At 33.5% G+C, this 15579-nt stretch overlaps 1 protein-coding gene and 1 pseudogene across 4 annotated transcripts; both read left to right on the top strand.

The window, feature by feature from the left end:
• Window positions 1–204: 204 nt before the first annotated feature.
• LOC146944629 (aspartic proteinase-like) lies at window positions 205–4834 on the top strand. 3 transcript variants are annotated; one of them, XM_085742980.1, is made up of 14 exons: window positions 205–241; window positions 1125–1490; window positions 1593–1653; window positions 1905–1999; window positions 2089–2201; window positions 2295–2463; window positions 2565–2604; window positions 2714–2778; window positions 2928–3041; window positions 3215–3279; window positions 3554–3710; window positions 3791–3910; window positions 4097–4185; window positions 4545–4834. In XM_085742980.1, exons 2-14 carry the CDS (start codon window positions 1131–1133, stop codon window positions 4627–4629), a joined length of 1533 nt encoding a protein of 510 aa, XP_085599106.1. In that variant the 5' UTR covers window positions 205–241; window positions 1125–1130; the 3' UTR covers window positions 4630–4834. The 3 variants fall into 3 exon arrangements, with proteins under 3 accessions (XP_085599106.1, XP_085599105.1, XP_085599107.1); XM_085742979.1 differs by lacking the exon at window positions 205–241 and adding an exon at window positions 579–825; XM_085742981.1 differs by lacking the exon at window positions 205–241 and adding an exon at window positions 644–954.
• Window positions 4835–13599: 8765 nt separating this feature from the next.
• LOC146944628 (mitogen-activated protein kinase kinase kinase 18 pseudogene) lies at window positions 13600–15118 on the top strand (annotated as a pseudogene). Its single transcript, XR_015028038.1, has one exon. The product of XR_015028038.1 is annotated as a mitogen-activated protein kinase kinase kinase 18 pseudogene (transcript).
• The last annotated feature ends 461 nt before the right edge of the window (window positions 15119–15579 follow it).

Raw genomic sequence — 15579 nt, 5'->3', positions numbered from 1 at the left:
GAGATCAACGGTTCTCATACATTACAGCCATTGCTATCTCAAATCAACGGTTGAAAACATACGGACCCACATAATGAGTACGAGAATAGGGTACTAGTTTAGCTGGCCCCACTACACTGCCAACGCAATACAGTTTCTTTTTTGCACCATTTCGCGTTTGGGTTTGCCTTTAAATTCTCTCTCAAACCCAAACCCTTTCTTCTCATTCTCAATTCAATTCTCTTCCATAATCCAATTCTCGGTAATTAATCTCTTTTTTCTTCATCACATTCCTTTTTTTTTTTTTAATTTTTTTATTTTGATTTCATAATATTGCATGCATTGCTTGATTGTTTTTCTTTTATTGTACATTCTTTTGGTTTTCTTTAATTTGATTAATGCGTTTTATGGGTTTTAAATTTAATGCATGTGTGTTTGGGGGAATGAAATGAGTTTATGGTTTATTTAATTATTGTTAGATGAATCGATTACGCACCTTATGTCACATTTATCGTCCTATGTCACATCAAAACTTGTTTCCTTAAATCAAAATTGATTCTGAATGTGTAATATGAATTTTGACTTGTTCGGATGTTCTTGATTAACATTTATTTTTTTCTAATTTGATTTCATATTGAAGCTAGAATTTGAAGCTTTTGATTCTGGAATTGATTTTTAGACTCAAATTTATTCTGACTCACTTTTTGTCACAATCTTTACCACCAACACGTCTGATTGAAAGTGTCTGATTGAAAGTGTGTGTGGGGTGTTCGATACCAACGCATGTACATTCAATTAATCCAATTTTTCAAAGTTTTATCTATGGCGTGTCCGGTGTTTGTCTATGTTGGTGCTTCCTATGTCATAATCAATTTTACACAAATTAATTTCTGTTGTTGTAGAAGATCCATACTAAGATTGTCTATGTAAATGTGTGTCCTCTGTTGTATCCGTGCTTGTGTCAATGCTCATTAGGTCATAATCAATTTCTGTTGGTGCATAACTAGATGCTTACTAAGATTGTCCATTGAATAGTTTTTATTCTTATTTTTATTTTTTGAATATATTTATTTGATTATTTTATATTTTTATTTGGTAAAGTTGAAATTTTGTCTGAGGTTGAATTTTGGAATTTGGATGAACAGGTGAAAATGGGAAACAAGTTGAATGTGGTGGTGTTAAGTTTGTGCTTGTGGACCCTATTGTTTTCTTTGGTTTCTTGTGTACCAAATGATGGGTTGCGTAGGATTGGTTTGAAAAAGAACAAATTGGAACCCAAAAACTTGTTGGGGTCGAAGGGTTGTGGATCATCATGGTCTTCCATTAAGAAGTATGGTTCCAAGAACATCCTTGGAGGAGCTGGAGAAGCTGATGTTGTTGCATTGAAGAATTACTTGGATGCTCAGTACTATGGTGAAATATCCATTGGTACTCCTCCTCAGACTTTTACTGTGATTTTCGATACTGGTAGCTCTAATACCTGGGTGCCATCAGTTAAATGTTACTTCTCGGTGAGTTTTATTTTAATCCATATGATGAATATGTATCTGGTTTATATATTTATTTATATTCCGATTTTGGCTTTGTTAATGTGTTTTTGCATGTTTGTGCAGCTTGCATGTTTAGTCCATGCTAAGTACAAGTCTAGCCAGTCAAGTACCTACAAGCCAAATGGTTTGTCTTCTTCCTTTGTTTTTTGAGGATCTGCCTTTGTTTGTTTCATTTCATGTTTCTATAGAACTACTACACTGCATAAAAGAATTTAAAAAATTGTTGCGAATACAAATGTTTTGTTTCTGACATTTTGTAATTTGGTTTGGAATAACACGGTTTCATGATTTAAGAACTCATATTTGTTTATTTCTTTGTTTGTTGTTCGAATTGATTTTTATTTTTTTCACACGAGAGTTTGTCTTGTTATTTAGGGACTCATGCTGCAATTCAGTATGGTACTGGGGCAGTTTCTGGCTTCTTTAGCTACGACAATGTAAAAGTTGGCGATGTAGTTGTGAAGGACGTGGTAATGTTGATTTTCATTCCATATTTTGTTTCCTTCAGACGAATAATATGTTGATCGATCTTGAGTATATATTTTTTTATTTCCTTCAGGAATTTATTGAAGCGACTAGAGAGCCTGGACTTACATTTGTCGCGGCTAAGTTTGATGGTTTGCTTGGACTTGGATTTCAAGAGATATCAGTTGGAAATGCTGTCCCAATATGGTATCTGTGCACATTTAATCATTAATTTATCATTTTGTTATTGTTTTTTTATTTCCATGCCATTACTCATTAGGAGGTATTTTTCTGCCACAGGTACAAAATGGTTAAACAAGGTCTTGTTAAGGATCCTGTATTTTCATTTTGGCTCAATCGTAATCCAAATGAGGAGCAAGGAGGTGAGCTTGTTTTTGGTGGTGTTGATCCTGCTCACTTCAAGGGCGAACATACTTACGTGCCTGTGACGCGAAAAGGATATTGGCAGGTTGGCCTGACTGTCAACATGTTTATTCATTATGCTATGCTTATAATGCATTTTTTACAATATACTTGTGTTTGCTAAGTTCATTTGTATTTTCTGGATAGTTTGCAATGGGAGATGTACTTATTGATGGAAAACCCACTGGTAAATATTTGTTTGTTTCTTCAATGACACGATATTATTGACAGCACTTTGTTTGATGCTTCATGGTTTTTATTCATTGATACTGACTTCAAAATACTTCGTCATTCAGGATATTGTGCTAATGATTGTTCAGCAATAGCAGACTCAGGGACGTCTTTGTTGGCAGGTCCAACGGTATGAATAAATGCTTGAAGATTTAGGCCGCTATAGATTTTTATTTCTGACTAGAGTTTATGACCTGGAAAGAATTAATAATGCTTTTGTCATTGAATCTTTGAGTAGCTTATTTGTATGACCTAATATACTTGTTTTTGCTTGTTTAGACTGTAATTACTATGATAAACCAAGCAATTGGAGCATCTGGAGTTTACAGTCAAGAATGCAGGACTGTTGTTGATCAATATGGACATTCAATTTTGCAATTGCTCGTGGCTGAAGTAAGTAAATTACTCTCCATAGTTTGGTTGATTAGGTTCTTGACCATTGTCATGAGTGTTGACTGTTGAGTGATTGTTCATTATTATATAGTTGACTGTTGAGCATATGAGTGATTGTTGACTGTTGACTGTTGACTGTTGAATTTTCTTATGGTTTTCACTTGGTTATGCAGGCACAGCCAAAAAAGGTCTGCTCCCAAATTGGGCTGTGCACATTTGATGGCACTCATGGTGTTAGGTAAGACCCAAAGATTCCATTGTTAACTTGAAAACCCTACTGTGTCTAATGCTATGAAGTACTGACATAGACACTGGATACGACACCGACACATAGATACCGGTCATAATTTGAAAGAATAAAAGTGATTGAGTGTAACCACATGGTGTGGAATCATTGTTTGACACTGGCACACATCAGACACCGGACATGCATTTATTTTCAAGCCTCAGTGCTGCATAACTCTAATATACTGTGATTGCCATTTTATTAAATCTTTCATTGTTTCCTCTAGTATGGGTATCCAGAGTGTGGTGGAACAGACCGATAGAGTATCATCCGGTGGTCATCAAGATGCTACTTGTTCTGTATGCGAGATGGCTGTTGTCTGGATGCAAAACCAGCTGAAGCAGAATCAAACAGAAGAGCGGATAATAAACTACGCCGATTCGGTACTTTAGTTTCAAATTTGCTATTTGAGTTCTCAAATCCTGCTTCCTCTCTTAACTATAGCCTTGTGATGATATTGCAGCTTTGTGACAAAATGCCTAACCCATTGGGACAATCATCTGTTGATTGTGCAAAGATCTCTTCCATGCCTAAAGTTTCCTTCACCATTGGTGGCAAAAAATTTGACCTTGCCCCAGAAGAGGTATAATTTCAAATCTATATTTACTTTTGAGAAGGCTGATCTGATCATTGACCGTGTTTTATTTTCATGAAGAATTTGCCTTGGATTTGTTGCTTTGTGAATTGAGTAACTTTTCTACGCATGTAATGGCTGCTTTGTTCCATGTTTATCTGTTTCCCTGATTCAATTTCCATTTGCTTTCTTCAGTACATATTGAAGGTGGGTGAAGGTGCTGCAGCCCAATGCATTAGTGGCTTTACTGCTTTGGATGTTCCTCCTCCACGTGGCCCACTCTGGTACATCAAAGTTTAATTTAATTAATGTTTTCAAAACGACACTAGAGATCCCGGGTGAGACCGGTCATGGTTCAATTGGTTGAATCGGATGATTAACAAATAACTTATTTAAAAAATAAATAAGGAAGGAAAAAATGAACCAGTAGAACCCAGTTCAATCTGGTTAAATTTAATTCTAAGAGACTGAAAACCAACTGTTGTTGAACCAATTGGGAGATGCCGGTTTTTGGTTGAACCAGCCGGTCCGGTTCTTTACTTGACACATACACTATGACATTTGTTGACCCAAAAAAGAAAACAAAAACACACTATGCATTTAGTTTGATAATAATCACTTAATGGTATCTTTATAAATGCAGGATCCTTGGAGATATCTTCATGGGGCGCTATCATACAGTCTTTGACTATGGTAAACTCAGAGTTGGATTTGCCGAAGCAGCATAGAGAATATTCTCATGCCTTTATTTGCCAGTAGTTTGTTTTTTCTGCTTCAGAAAATTAGTATGAACAAACAAGAAATATCATGGGAAAGATAAGCCTCAGTAATTGACATTGGCAACAGTTATTTGCTTATAATAGTTTGTATAACTTTGCAATCAAAATGAGCCTAAAGTTGTGGTTGTGTATATATATCAAATATCGAATTTAATATTCTTGCAGTCCCCTCCCCCAGCTATTGTATGCATTTAGAGTTATGGGCTTGTGTGGCCTGTGGCCATTATTGGGTCTCTATATTAAGTAGAGTCATTATTAAGTATGCATGCTTAGTTTTTTTTTGACAAAAGTATGCATTGCTTAGTTGAAGAAGCTCCATGTTTTCTTATTGAAAACGACTCTTCACCCAACAAAAAACTTTCACTCACATACAAACTGACCAAAATACCCCCGCATGAGTTAACTCACGCAGGTGTATAACCCAGCGTGACTTAAGTCATGCTCGGCATGACTTAAGTCAGCATGAGTTAACTCATGTAGGTTATATTTCAGCTTACCGAGCGTGAGTTAACTTACATGGGAGTATTTTGGTCAGTTTGTATATGATTGAGCGTTTTTTGTTGGGAGAAGAACAATTTTCTTTCTTATTTTAATCGTATTCTTTAAGCTGTTTCGCATTCTTCAAGCTGTGATCAGGTGCATCAAATTGAATGTAAAGAGTACTAGTAAAATTGAGACTTATAAAAAGAATAAAAAGCGAAGGCATCTAAGATGGTTCAAACTATGTATCATGTATGACATTAGACGTAAATTATACAGGTTTAATGTCAAACTATGTATTTTATATGACATTATATTTTGAAGCTCAATTGGTACCCAGTGCTGTCTTCTGCAACAGCTCGCAGGATGTGCTGATTTAAGGAGTTAGATATTTTATTAGGCATGGAGATGTAGGTCACTCATTATATATAAAATACTAGGAACTTATTTTATTCTGACTTGAATCAAGGAAGTAAACTTTATTATAAAATTGATCATTGAATCAAGGAAGTAAACTTTATTATAAAATTGATCATATGTATGTAGTCATTGATTTTTTCGATCTGATTGTATTTTATCAAAATCATTAGTGATGAAATTTGCACATCAACTGTCCAAAGTAACTGGTCAAATCGTTTATGTTTATGGCATGAGATTGACCGTTGACGGCTTTTAGTGGGTAGTTCAAAGAGTACGGAAAGGAAATGGTTACTCAAAAAGGGGTGAAAAGAAAGAACAATGGACAGATTTTCATTTGGTTTATTTGCATGCTTGTGAGAATAAAAATGAAAGAATAATTTGTTTGATAAGAACCTAATAACAAAAATATAATGTTACAAATCACCGGATCAAAGAGATGATGATTCATCTCATATGAGAAAATAAACTTGAGAGCTTGATATATAAGAAAAATCCTTTGAGGGTGTTTGTTTCCTGGTTTAAAAAATTATTCCCGGGAATATGGAGGTTGCCATGATAGATTCCTATGTTTGTTTCAAACTTGAAAAATTAACTCCCGAAAATGAAAAATTCTTAGAAAATAATAACTTTCACTTACCCATAATTTTATTCCCAAAGAAAGTGGATGGGAACAAAAGATTCCTATGTAAATAGTATAATAAAATTGAAATAACTACCCATATATCCACTATCACAAATAATTCCCATGAATCTTACAATTATTTACCAAACACAATTTTTTTAAAATACCTAAGAATAAGATGTCCATAGTCCATTGTTATTTCCCAAGAAATGTTATTTCCATAAATGAAATTTTAACCCGTCAAACATACGTCCTAGATGGTGAATGATGTATTGAAAGATGGTGAATGAGTACCTTAGATGCTATATAACTTAACTTACTTAAGGATTGGTCTCTAAGCTTACATTGCATGCAAAGACTTATAAAAAGAATAAAAAGGGAAGGCATCTAAGATGATGGTTCAAACTTCAAACTCAAAAAAAGAAAAAGAAAAGAGTATGCCGCCACTAGACGTAGTACAGGAAAAATGTCAAACTAAACTATAGATCTAATATGACATTAGACGTAAATTGTACTACATGTTTAATGTCAAACTATGTATTTAAAATGACATTTTATATAGTATGTATTTAAAATGTCAACGTTTTTGAAAAACTCAATTGGTACCCCATGTAGTCTTCTGCAATAGCTAGCATGGTGTGTACGTAGTGCTCATTTAAGGAGTTTGATACTCCCTCCGGTCCTATTTATAAGGGAAAATTAGGTCAACAGAAGTTAATGTATTTGGACTGAATTTTTAACTAGATACATTAACTTTTGTTGACCCAAATTTCTCTTATAAATAGGACCGGAGGGAGTATTTTATTAGGCATAGAAGCGTAGGTCACGTATAAAATAATCAACAAGTATTTTTTTTTTTTTGACTTGCATCAAGGAAGTAAACCTTAACAAAATTGACCATTTGTATGTATTTGATTTTATTTTTCTCGGTCTGATTGTATTTTATAAAATTCATTAATATGTTGAACATTGTACATTAACTGTCCAAAGTAACTAGTCAAGCTGGTTATGGGTTATGGCGGGATTGACGGTTTGAGAATAAAAATGAGAGAATTATATTTTTATCATGATTCAATCTATATTTTATCGATGTACCAAAGCACAAAACTAATTTGAATGAGACATGCCTACTTTACCCTATACAAGGTCGGTTCTTATCCTATCAATGATTGTCAAATTCACATTATAACTGTAATTATTGATGTGAGAAATTTTCGCACTAAATTTCCCTTTGGTTCACCAAGCACATGATTTAATTTAGGTGGCATATATTACCACTTAGATTAGGCATGTACTCGAAGAACATTGGAAAATCTAAACCAAATGAGAATTCTTAGGTCAGTAACCGGTGCATTCTATAAAATAATAGCACCTAATGCAAATTTTCAATCTCAAATCATCCACTTTTACATAAAAAAAAAAAAAAAAGAAAATTCAACACAAAAAAACCAATCTGGGACCTTGAATTGACGAGAGTCTGCACCCGTTGTCATCAAATTTTCTAACTCTGTGCACCGGCCGAGGCAGAAAAAAAATCTTGGGTGGGCCATTAAATTTACTTATATTGTCCATTAAATTTATATTGTAATAATTATGAAGGACAAAATTAATCATCAAAAAATTAAACTACATGCCTTAAATTTTTTAAATAATTCTCAATATATCTTAAATGACTTTTTTTTTTTGAAAGAATATATCTTAAATGACTTGAAATCATTAATAATAGACTCAAAACTAATAACTATTGTACTAATTCTCCTTTCAATAATGGATCGTCAGCCGAAGCTGGATGGATGAAGAGGGTTAGGCAGTTAAATGGATTGAGAAACGAGAGTGAGAAGAAGGAAGTGTATGCACATACACGAAAGGGAGATAAGAAGATAATGGGTTCGGTTTATGATTACAAACAAAATCCGTTTACAACGAAAACCAGCTTAAGAGTTCTACCATTGAAGTATGTTATCTTATCATCAGTTTTTAAAGGTGGAACGGAATTTCAAGTTTTGATCTTAATTTCTATACCTTTGTTTGGTAAAAAACAACAAATAGTTGATAAGTTAGCTTATAGGGATTAGCTGATATATAAAGAATAAGTTAATTGATTAAATTTGTAGTGTTTAATAAAATTAGCGGTGAAAACAACTTAAATAGTATATTTAATTGTTATCAATTAAAATTGAGATAAATATATCATAAAAGGCCACTGCGTCCAAAATATTATAAGTCAGTTGCCTTAAACAATTGTCTTTAAGTGTTTCACATTATCAACTTAATTGCAAAAATGTCACCACGTCACGTTTTTAACACGACTATCACTGCAACCGGTTAAAAAAGAGGGTCTTTGTCCCCGTGAGCTAAATTCAGTTGGTAGAAACATTGCATAATATATGCGGGTAGGGGTTTGAACAGACTCTCCACTTCTTCACATTTTAAATGTGTGAGTTCCAGTCGTTAGCCTACTTGACAAAAAAAAAGGTCTTTTAATCCCCATTTTCCACCGGTGAATCTTAGAAACTGGAGTCGAACCTTCTATTCATTGTCTTTCATGTGTAATTTTCGATATCCAATTTTTTATGTCAAACGCTATGTGTAGCTAAAGCATCCATTGTTGGAGATGAGTAAATCTTGATAGAAACCTCTAGTTTGTGATTTGATATATGATTATTTGATCACCGTTAGAATGATTTATGATTCTTAGTCTGAAACGACAATTTACTCTTTGAATGCTTGAATGTAAGAACTCGTACATTTATTGATTAATTTCTTTTTTAACTTCTTAACTTTTGCCTTAAGGGCAACATGACCCTTTCTTTATATATAATTTTATTACAATAATATATTTATATATACACTTATTTAAAAGAAAATAAAAAATACACCCTAAACACATGGCCCCTTCATAAAAATATTGTTGGGTCCGCCAATGATGTTTGGAATCAATTTAGAATTTATATTCTTAATCGTTTCACCTTGATTTAGAATTTTCAAGGAGTAAGAGATTTAATTAAAATTAAAGGTGTCGTTAAGGAATTAGGACTAATTTTATTTTAGAAAATTCGATAGCAACTTGGTAAATAAATTCAAATAACCAATTTTCGACCATTAGCTCAAGGTTGGATTCAATTGAAACCTATTTCGCACACTTTTTTTGATTAAGTAGTTTAGTGACTAGAAATTTACTTTTTAAAAGTGAATCAGTGGGGTGTCCGATATTCGAATCCATACACTTTTTATTATTTCTATTCTCAATTTTTACTTTCTAGTTTTTTTTTGACAAGTTTACTTTCTAGTTTTTTTTTTTGAAGGAAAGTTTACTTTCTAGTTATTATTTACATCAACAAACAATTCAAATTTTATTCAGTTTAGTAATTTAATCCTTGAATGGATATTTGATACACAATCCTTAAGTTTACATCCGGTTTTACACCATTTATAACTTGCAATGATTCAATATACTTGTTGAAATTGTTAGCACTCTTTTTTTTTTGTCAAGTAGTCTAGTGGCTAGAGCTCACACAATTAAATTGTTAGCACTCTTTTTAATAGCCGACATCCACATCAACTTTCATATATTCAATCGGCACAAATTCAGTGGTGATAATTTTTTCTTTGACGACTTCACTCACTTACCGGTATTCGGCGAAGCACATATCCAACCTATATATCTTTATTTTTGTGGTTTAACTCAAGGAATACATCAATTGTGATGACTTAAATCTATAATGGCCAAACCAAAAAACAACTGCATCTAAAGGGAAGAACTTTATGACTTAAGTTTTAAGTTGAACACTTTTATCTATTCGATGTACGATTCCTAAAGGAACTTGTTTAACTTAAATAAAAAGTAATTTTTTGAATTCAACTTGAAAATAAAGGAACTTGTTTAAAAAGAGACATAAAGTAAATGAACTCTAATTAAATGAATTAAATTTTAATATAGAACAATTTTTTTTTAAGGAAATATAGAACAAATATAGTAGTAACATAATCTTACTTTATTGGCATAGGAAATTAAGATGCTACATAAGAGATTTGGTATAGTTAAGGAACATGCTGTAGATAAGTTGAATTTAGATTCCTTCCCCTTGGTTATTTCATGCGTTTAGTGGTGACTAAAGCCTGAGGGTGTGATGACGCAAGGAACAATTCTTATAAGTACTTTAATCTAATCAAATAGTACAACTCATTTATAATGGATTAAAAGCTAAAAAGGTAGTATGAAAATCACTTAAAATTATGAGTCTAAATTTTTAATCAGCTAAACTATACTACGCAAGACTACTTTAATTTGGAATGGTAAAGCTGAAGGTGTGGATTTTGCACCTTACAGCATGGTATTACAGCGTGACCTTGATTGATTCATGCATTTCATTTCACACTAGGAGGAGGATGAATTAAAGCAAAGGATTACTGCAAAATATGGTTGGCGGCATGTGATATGAATCATATCATATGATATTTAATGATTGGCTACCTTGAATGTCACGCTTCCTTAATTTGATACCGTGGTGACATTCCACACGCAAAGTTGTCAACGCCTCACTAAGCTTATGCACTTTCCACACAATAAAGAAAAAAATATACACCTTCAAATTTAACTTTACTATAGTACTAACTGTCCAATCCAACAAATTAAATTCCACATGTCCATTCCTCAAGGGAAAATACTTGGGTGGCATAATGTCACCGTGACATTAAATCTAGGTCACACAAAAATGTTGTGTTGTGTGGCCCAGATGTGTTGTGTGGCCTAGATTTAATGTCACGGTGACATTATGTCACCCAAGTGCTTCCCTTCATCAAGAGAGTATGTGTGTATGTTGTTATTTTCTCTCATATCATTTGTTAGTTATAGTTCACAGCTATACACTATGTGAATAGACAGGCTGGTTGATATTTTTTTAGTTGTATGGTGTTGATCGACTAGGCTTATTGTTTAGGTTTAGTTGGCTTTGGCCTTTTCTTCTTCTTTAACCATATTCCAACTGTCCATCATCCTTTCCTTTGAGTTCTCCTTCACTACCTCTTAGCACTATCACTTTACACTCATAAATTATACAAGCCCATCCTATCCCATTTTAAAAAAATATTTGTTTTATAATCTCTTAATATATAAACCATTGAATTGGTTAGGTGATGTTGGCTTAAAACCTTGAATATGCTCATCTTAAGGTTTCAAGTTCGATTCTCTTCGATGACAATTTTAAGGGATTAAATCCATTAACTCTATCTTTAAATGGGTCCCTCGCAAGTGGACAGTGGAATTGAACCCCTCGTATTAATCGGTCATTGAGCCAGATATCAGATTTTAAAAAAATAAGGAAAATGCTAACTAGTGTCCCCAAGACAATAGTTAAGGAAACACATATAGGAAAACAAATCAACCCATTTGGGTGGGCCTGGTGGTTTTGGCTTGGAATCTGGGAGTGTGCTTCTCCCCGAGGTCTCATGTTCGATTCTCTCCGGTGTCAATTTGGATGGGCTAATTTAGCTTTTAGCTTATTCAAAAAAAAAAGGAAAACTTCAAAAAAAAAAAAAAAAAAAAAACGAAAAAAAAAGGAAAACAAATCTTGAAACTTGTATAGTTAAACTATTGAATGTGTGAAAAACACAATGCAAAATTTTATTTTTATTTTTTTAACTAGTGCTTCGGGAGCACTAACACAAGACACCGGTTAGAATGACAAAAAAAAATAATGTCCTAATACATATCTCTAGATCTATAGTGCGTTTTTGCCTTTAAATTGACTTTCACTATTGGCTTTTGTTTTTGCTTCGAGTACAATCCACCTAACTAATACTATATGCTATACTATGGCGAATGAATTCATTTAAATTAAAGCAACGAACGGTACCTTTGACTTTAAAATTCAACTAAGATGTATAGATTAATTAGGAGGGAAGAAAGTGGGTAAGTTTATGTACAAGTATAACTAACTAATCTGATTGTCTACTTCTAGTCTAGGAGCAGTCAATAATTTACATTACAGTATAGGTAGTCAACGTTCAATGTATGCATGTACATTATTGTTATTTTTTAATTGGCCAAACTCGATTCAATTCTATCTAATTCATTGAACTAATCCATTTCACTATGAGTAATATTCATGCTATACCTAATTAATCGAAGAATTCAAGGAGATATTGTTTGGCAGAATCCATATATCTAGCTGTGACACAACCATTCAAGGACATATTGTTAGGAGTATGTAACAAGGCAAAAATGACTAAGGAATAAGAATAGTTTGATCAAAGACAGAGACCTAATATAATTGAAACCGACGAAATTAATCGAGAGCATCAATTTATCTATGTTTGATGGGGCTAGCTGTGAAAGATAACATTAACTAAATTTAATAATGGACCAAATTTTAACATAACCATATGGAATATGCCACCAAAATGTTCCATTCTTTTCCATGCTCCCTTGTTCTTAATTCCCTCATATGACCTAATCATTCACTCACAAAGCACGCTGTTTTTAATTTTTTTTTCCCTCTCTCGTCATTCACCATGCCACCAATTACTACTACCCTATCTTTGCGCGTTCCTTCTTTTACAAACCACGTGCCTCCATGTGCACCGTCTCCTTGATTTATACTAAAAAAAGAAAATGATAAAAAATTAGGGTTTTACTAACGAGTTTCTTAAGAGCACTCTTCAAAGGTTTTAAATTTGAAAAGGTTAAATACTTCAATTTTTGATACATTTAAATAAGCTTTTAAAATACTCATTAACATTTCTCAAAAAGTTGGATTAAAATTTTAGGATTTGACAATGCTTCGACGGAGAAGACTTTAAAACTTAAATAACATTCACATGAGAGTACTTTTCATCATGGACACTACTATAGTTTGAACTCAAAACCAACCAATCTAACTAACGAAGTTCGAACTCGAAACTACCAGATTCAAGAGTTTCACTTAAGTTGACTTTGAGTTTTTATGACATTTGTGATTTTGTCTCCCTCCTAGCCTATAATTATATCTAGTCAAAATAATTTATTCTAGTTATTCATCAATCATTTTATCTCATCAAAATACCACCGTTACAAATATTAAAGTTACTCAAGTATTTTCCCAAGTTTAAAACCTGTCTTTTTACGGTTAGAAGAAACCCTCATGGATACCATGCATATAATCATAAAACCCATTTTCATGCTTAAATCTAATTAATCAAGCAATATTAATGCACATAGCTAGCGTGGCCGGCCAGCATCATGAACAACAAAAGTTTCTAATTTCATCCTCCTTTTGACACGTGGACCCCTCCCATCGTTACAAGACGGCGGCCGTCCATTCTACACAACCAAAATCACATACCACAAAAAAAATACACTTTCCACATCACAATCATATCATATAACCTCTTTCCCTCAACATTAAGCCAACCATAACACTCCAATTCACACCAAACTTTATAATAATAAAAACTACTATTTTAATATCTTCACACTATATATATGTAAATGTCCTAATTAACAAAGTTATATACTATCTATCTCTTACTCCTAAGTTCCAACAACAAAAGAAAACCAAACACAACATACTTTCTAATATGTCAATGGATTGGACTAGAGGCAGAATCATCGGCCGTGGCTCGACCGCCACCGTCTACGTAGCTGATCGTTGCCATTCTGGTGGTGAAGTGTTTGCGGTGAAGTCTACAGAGTTTCACCGCTCGGAGTTATTGAAGAAAGAGCAACAAATTCTCTCCAAGTTAAAGTGTCCACAAATTGTGAGCTACCAAGGTTGTGAAGTCACCTTTGAAAATGGTGTTCAATTGTTCAACTTGTTCATGGAGTATGCACCTAAGGGAACTCTTTCAGATGCAGTACGCAATGGAAATGGAATTGAAGAAGCTACGGTGGGATTCTATGCACGTCAAATTCTGCTAGGGCTTAACTATCTTCATTTGAATGGGATAGTGCATTGTGATTTGAAGGGACAGAACGTGTTGGTGACAGAACAAGGTGTGAAAATTGCGGATTTTGGTTGTGCTAGGAGGGTGGGAGAGGAGTTGGTGATTTCTGGTACACCGGCTTTCATGGCACCGGAGGTGGCACGTGGGGAGGAGCAGGGGTTTGCTGCTGATGTATGGGCTTTGGGATGTACTTTGTTGGAGATGATCACTAGAAAACTACTGTGGCAGGGTTTTTCTGACCCTGCCGCGGTTTTGTATCGGATTGGTTTCTCTGGCGATGTGCCAGAGATTCCTGATTATGTTTCTGAACAAGGGAAGGATTTTTTGAGAAAATGTTTGAAGAGAGATCCAAATGAGAGGTGGTCGGTGGTTGAGCTTCTTGGACATGAGTTTGTTGGGAAGTTTAAGGATTCTGTGTTTGATTCGGAAACTCCAACCACTGTGTTGGAAGGAGGTTTCTGGGATTGGGATTCTTTGGAAACAACTCAAGAAGTAGGTCCCACACTTGAATGTAGTTGTTCCTCGGATTCTTCGAGTCCGCGGAACAGAATTCAAAGTTTGTGTTCTGATGAGGCTTTTTGGGAATCTGATGATGATGAATGGGTTACAGTAAGAAGCAATGGTGAGGAGTTGAATGCATTGTCATTTGAAGAAATTGAAGATTATGAATTAGACATTGTTTGTGAACTTGATGATCATGAGATTAGTTTGGTGATTTTTTATGAACCAAAAATTGTAGTTGAATTGAGTAGATGGAATGACATTTTTGATTATTTGTGTTTTAGAAGCTGCAATTGTGGCTTTTGTGTAAATGATTTTTTATCAGTTTGTCAATGTATAAAGATTGTTCTCTATGTAAAAATTGATTCTCAGAAGAACAAAGAAATTTTTATCATGCCCTGTTTCCTACTTTTTTATTTCTCTTTAATTTCTTATTGGATAGATAAATTAAACATTTTACAATTTAAAATATTTATGTCATGGGATAATTAATGTGCTTCTTTAGATCAAATATATTAATTTCTACTACTTTATAGTAAAAAAAAAGTATTCTAAAATCAATTATTGCTTCAAGCAATCTTTCTTGAATTGGTAGAATCTGTCTATCTAACACTACATATCTGGTAATTGATAGTGGCACCTACCCTGCAATGGGGGCTGCAATTATCATGTTGTCTGTCCTAATTTATTCTACCTGATTTCTGAAAGGAGTTGTTCATCAGCTTTGAGGAGCTTATTATTGGTGCTTTTGATTTTATTCTTATATATGCCTTATCAATTTGTTGGTGACTTTTAGTAGGTGCAACTTTTTAATACAAAATACTCATTTCAGTCTATAAATGTTCTTATAGGTTTTATTACTTGAACAATTTTATATTTTCTTTTCTAAGATGTATTTAAAAGTTGAAATATATATAATTTTCAATTACTAATATATGTAGAGGAGCTGTGGC

This window comes from Medicago sativa, chromosome 2 (assembly GCF_051527215.1).
Source record: "Medicago sativa cultivar Bolivia chromosome 2, Bolivia_mono, whole genome shotgun sequence".
NCBI lineage: Eukaryota > Viridiplantae > Streptophyta > Magnoliopsida > Fabales > Fabaceae > Medicago > Medicago sativa.
Note: the sequence above shows the minus strand (reverse complement) of the source record. Positions and strands in the feature narration are given on the sequence as shown.

What these genes read in the sequence shown, in the direction of transcription:
- LOC146944629 (XM_085742979.1), top strand. Translation starts at nt 763, where the DNA reads ATGTACATTCAATTAATCCAATTTTTCAAAGTTTTATCTATGGCGTGT. An exon ending in CGCGAAAAGGATATTGGCAG is followed by an intron (nt 2,464 to 2,564) that starts GTTGGCCTGACT and finishes TTTTCTGGATAG; the next exon opens with TTTGCAATGGGAGATGTACT. An exon ending in TAATAAACTACGCCGATTCG is followed by an intron (nt 3,711 to 3,790) that starts GTACTTTAGTTT and finishes ATGATATTGCAG; the next exon opens with CTTTGTGACAAAATGCCTAA.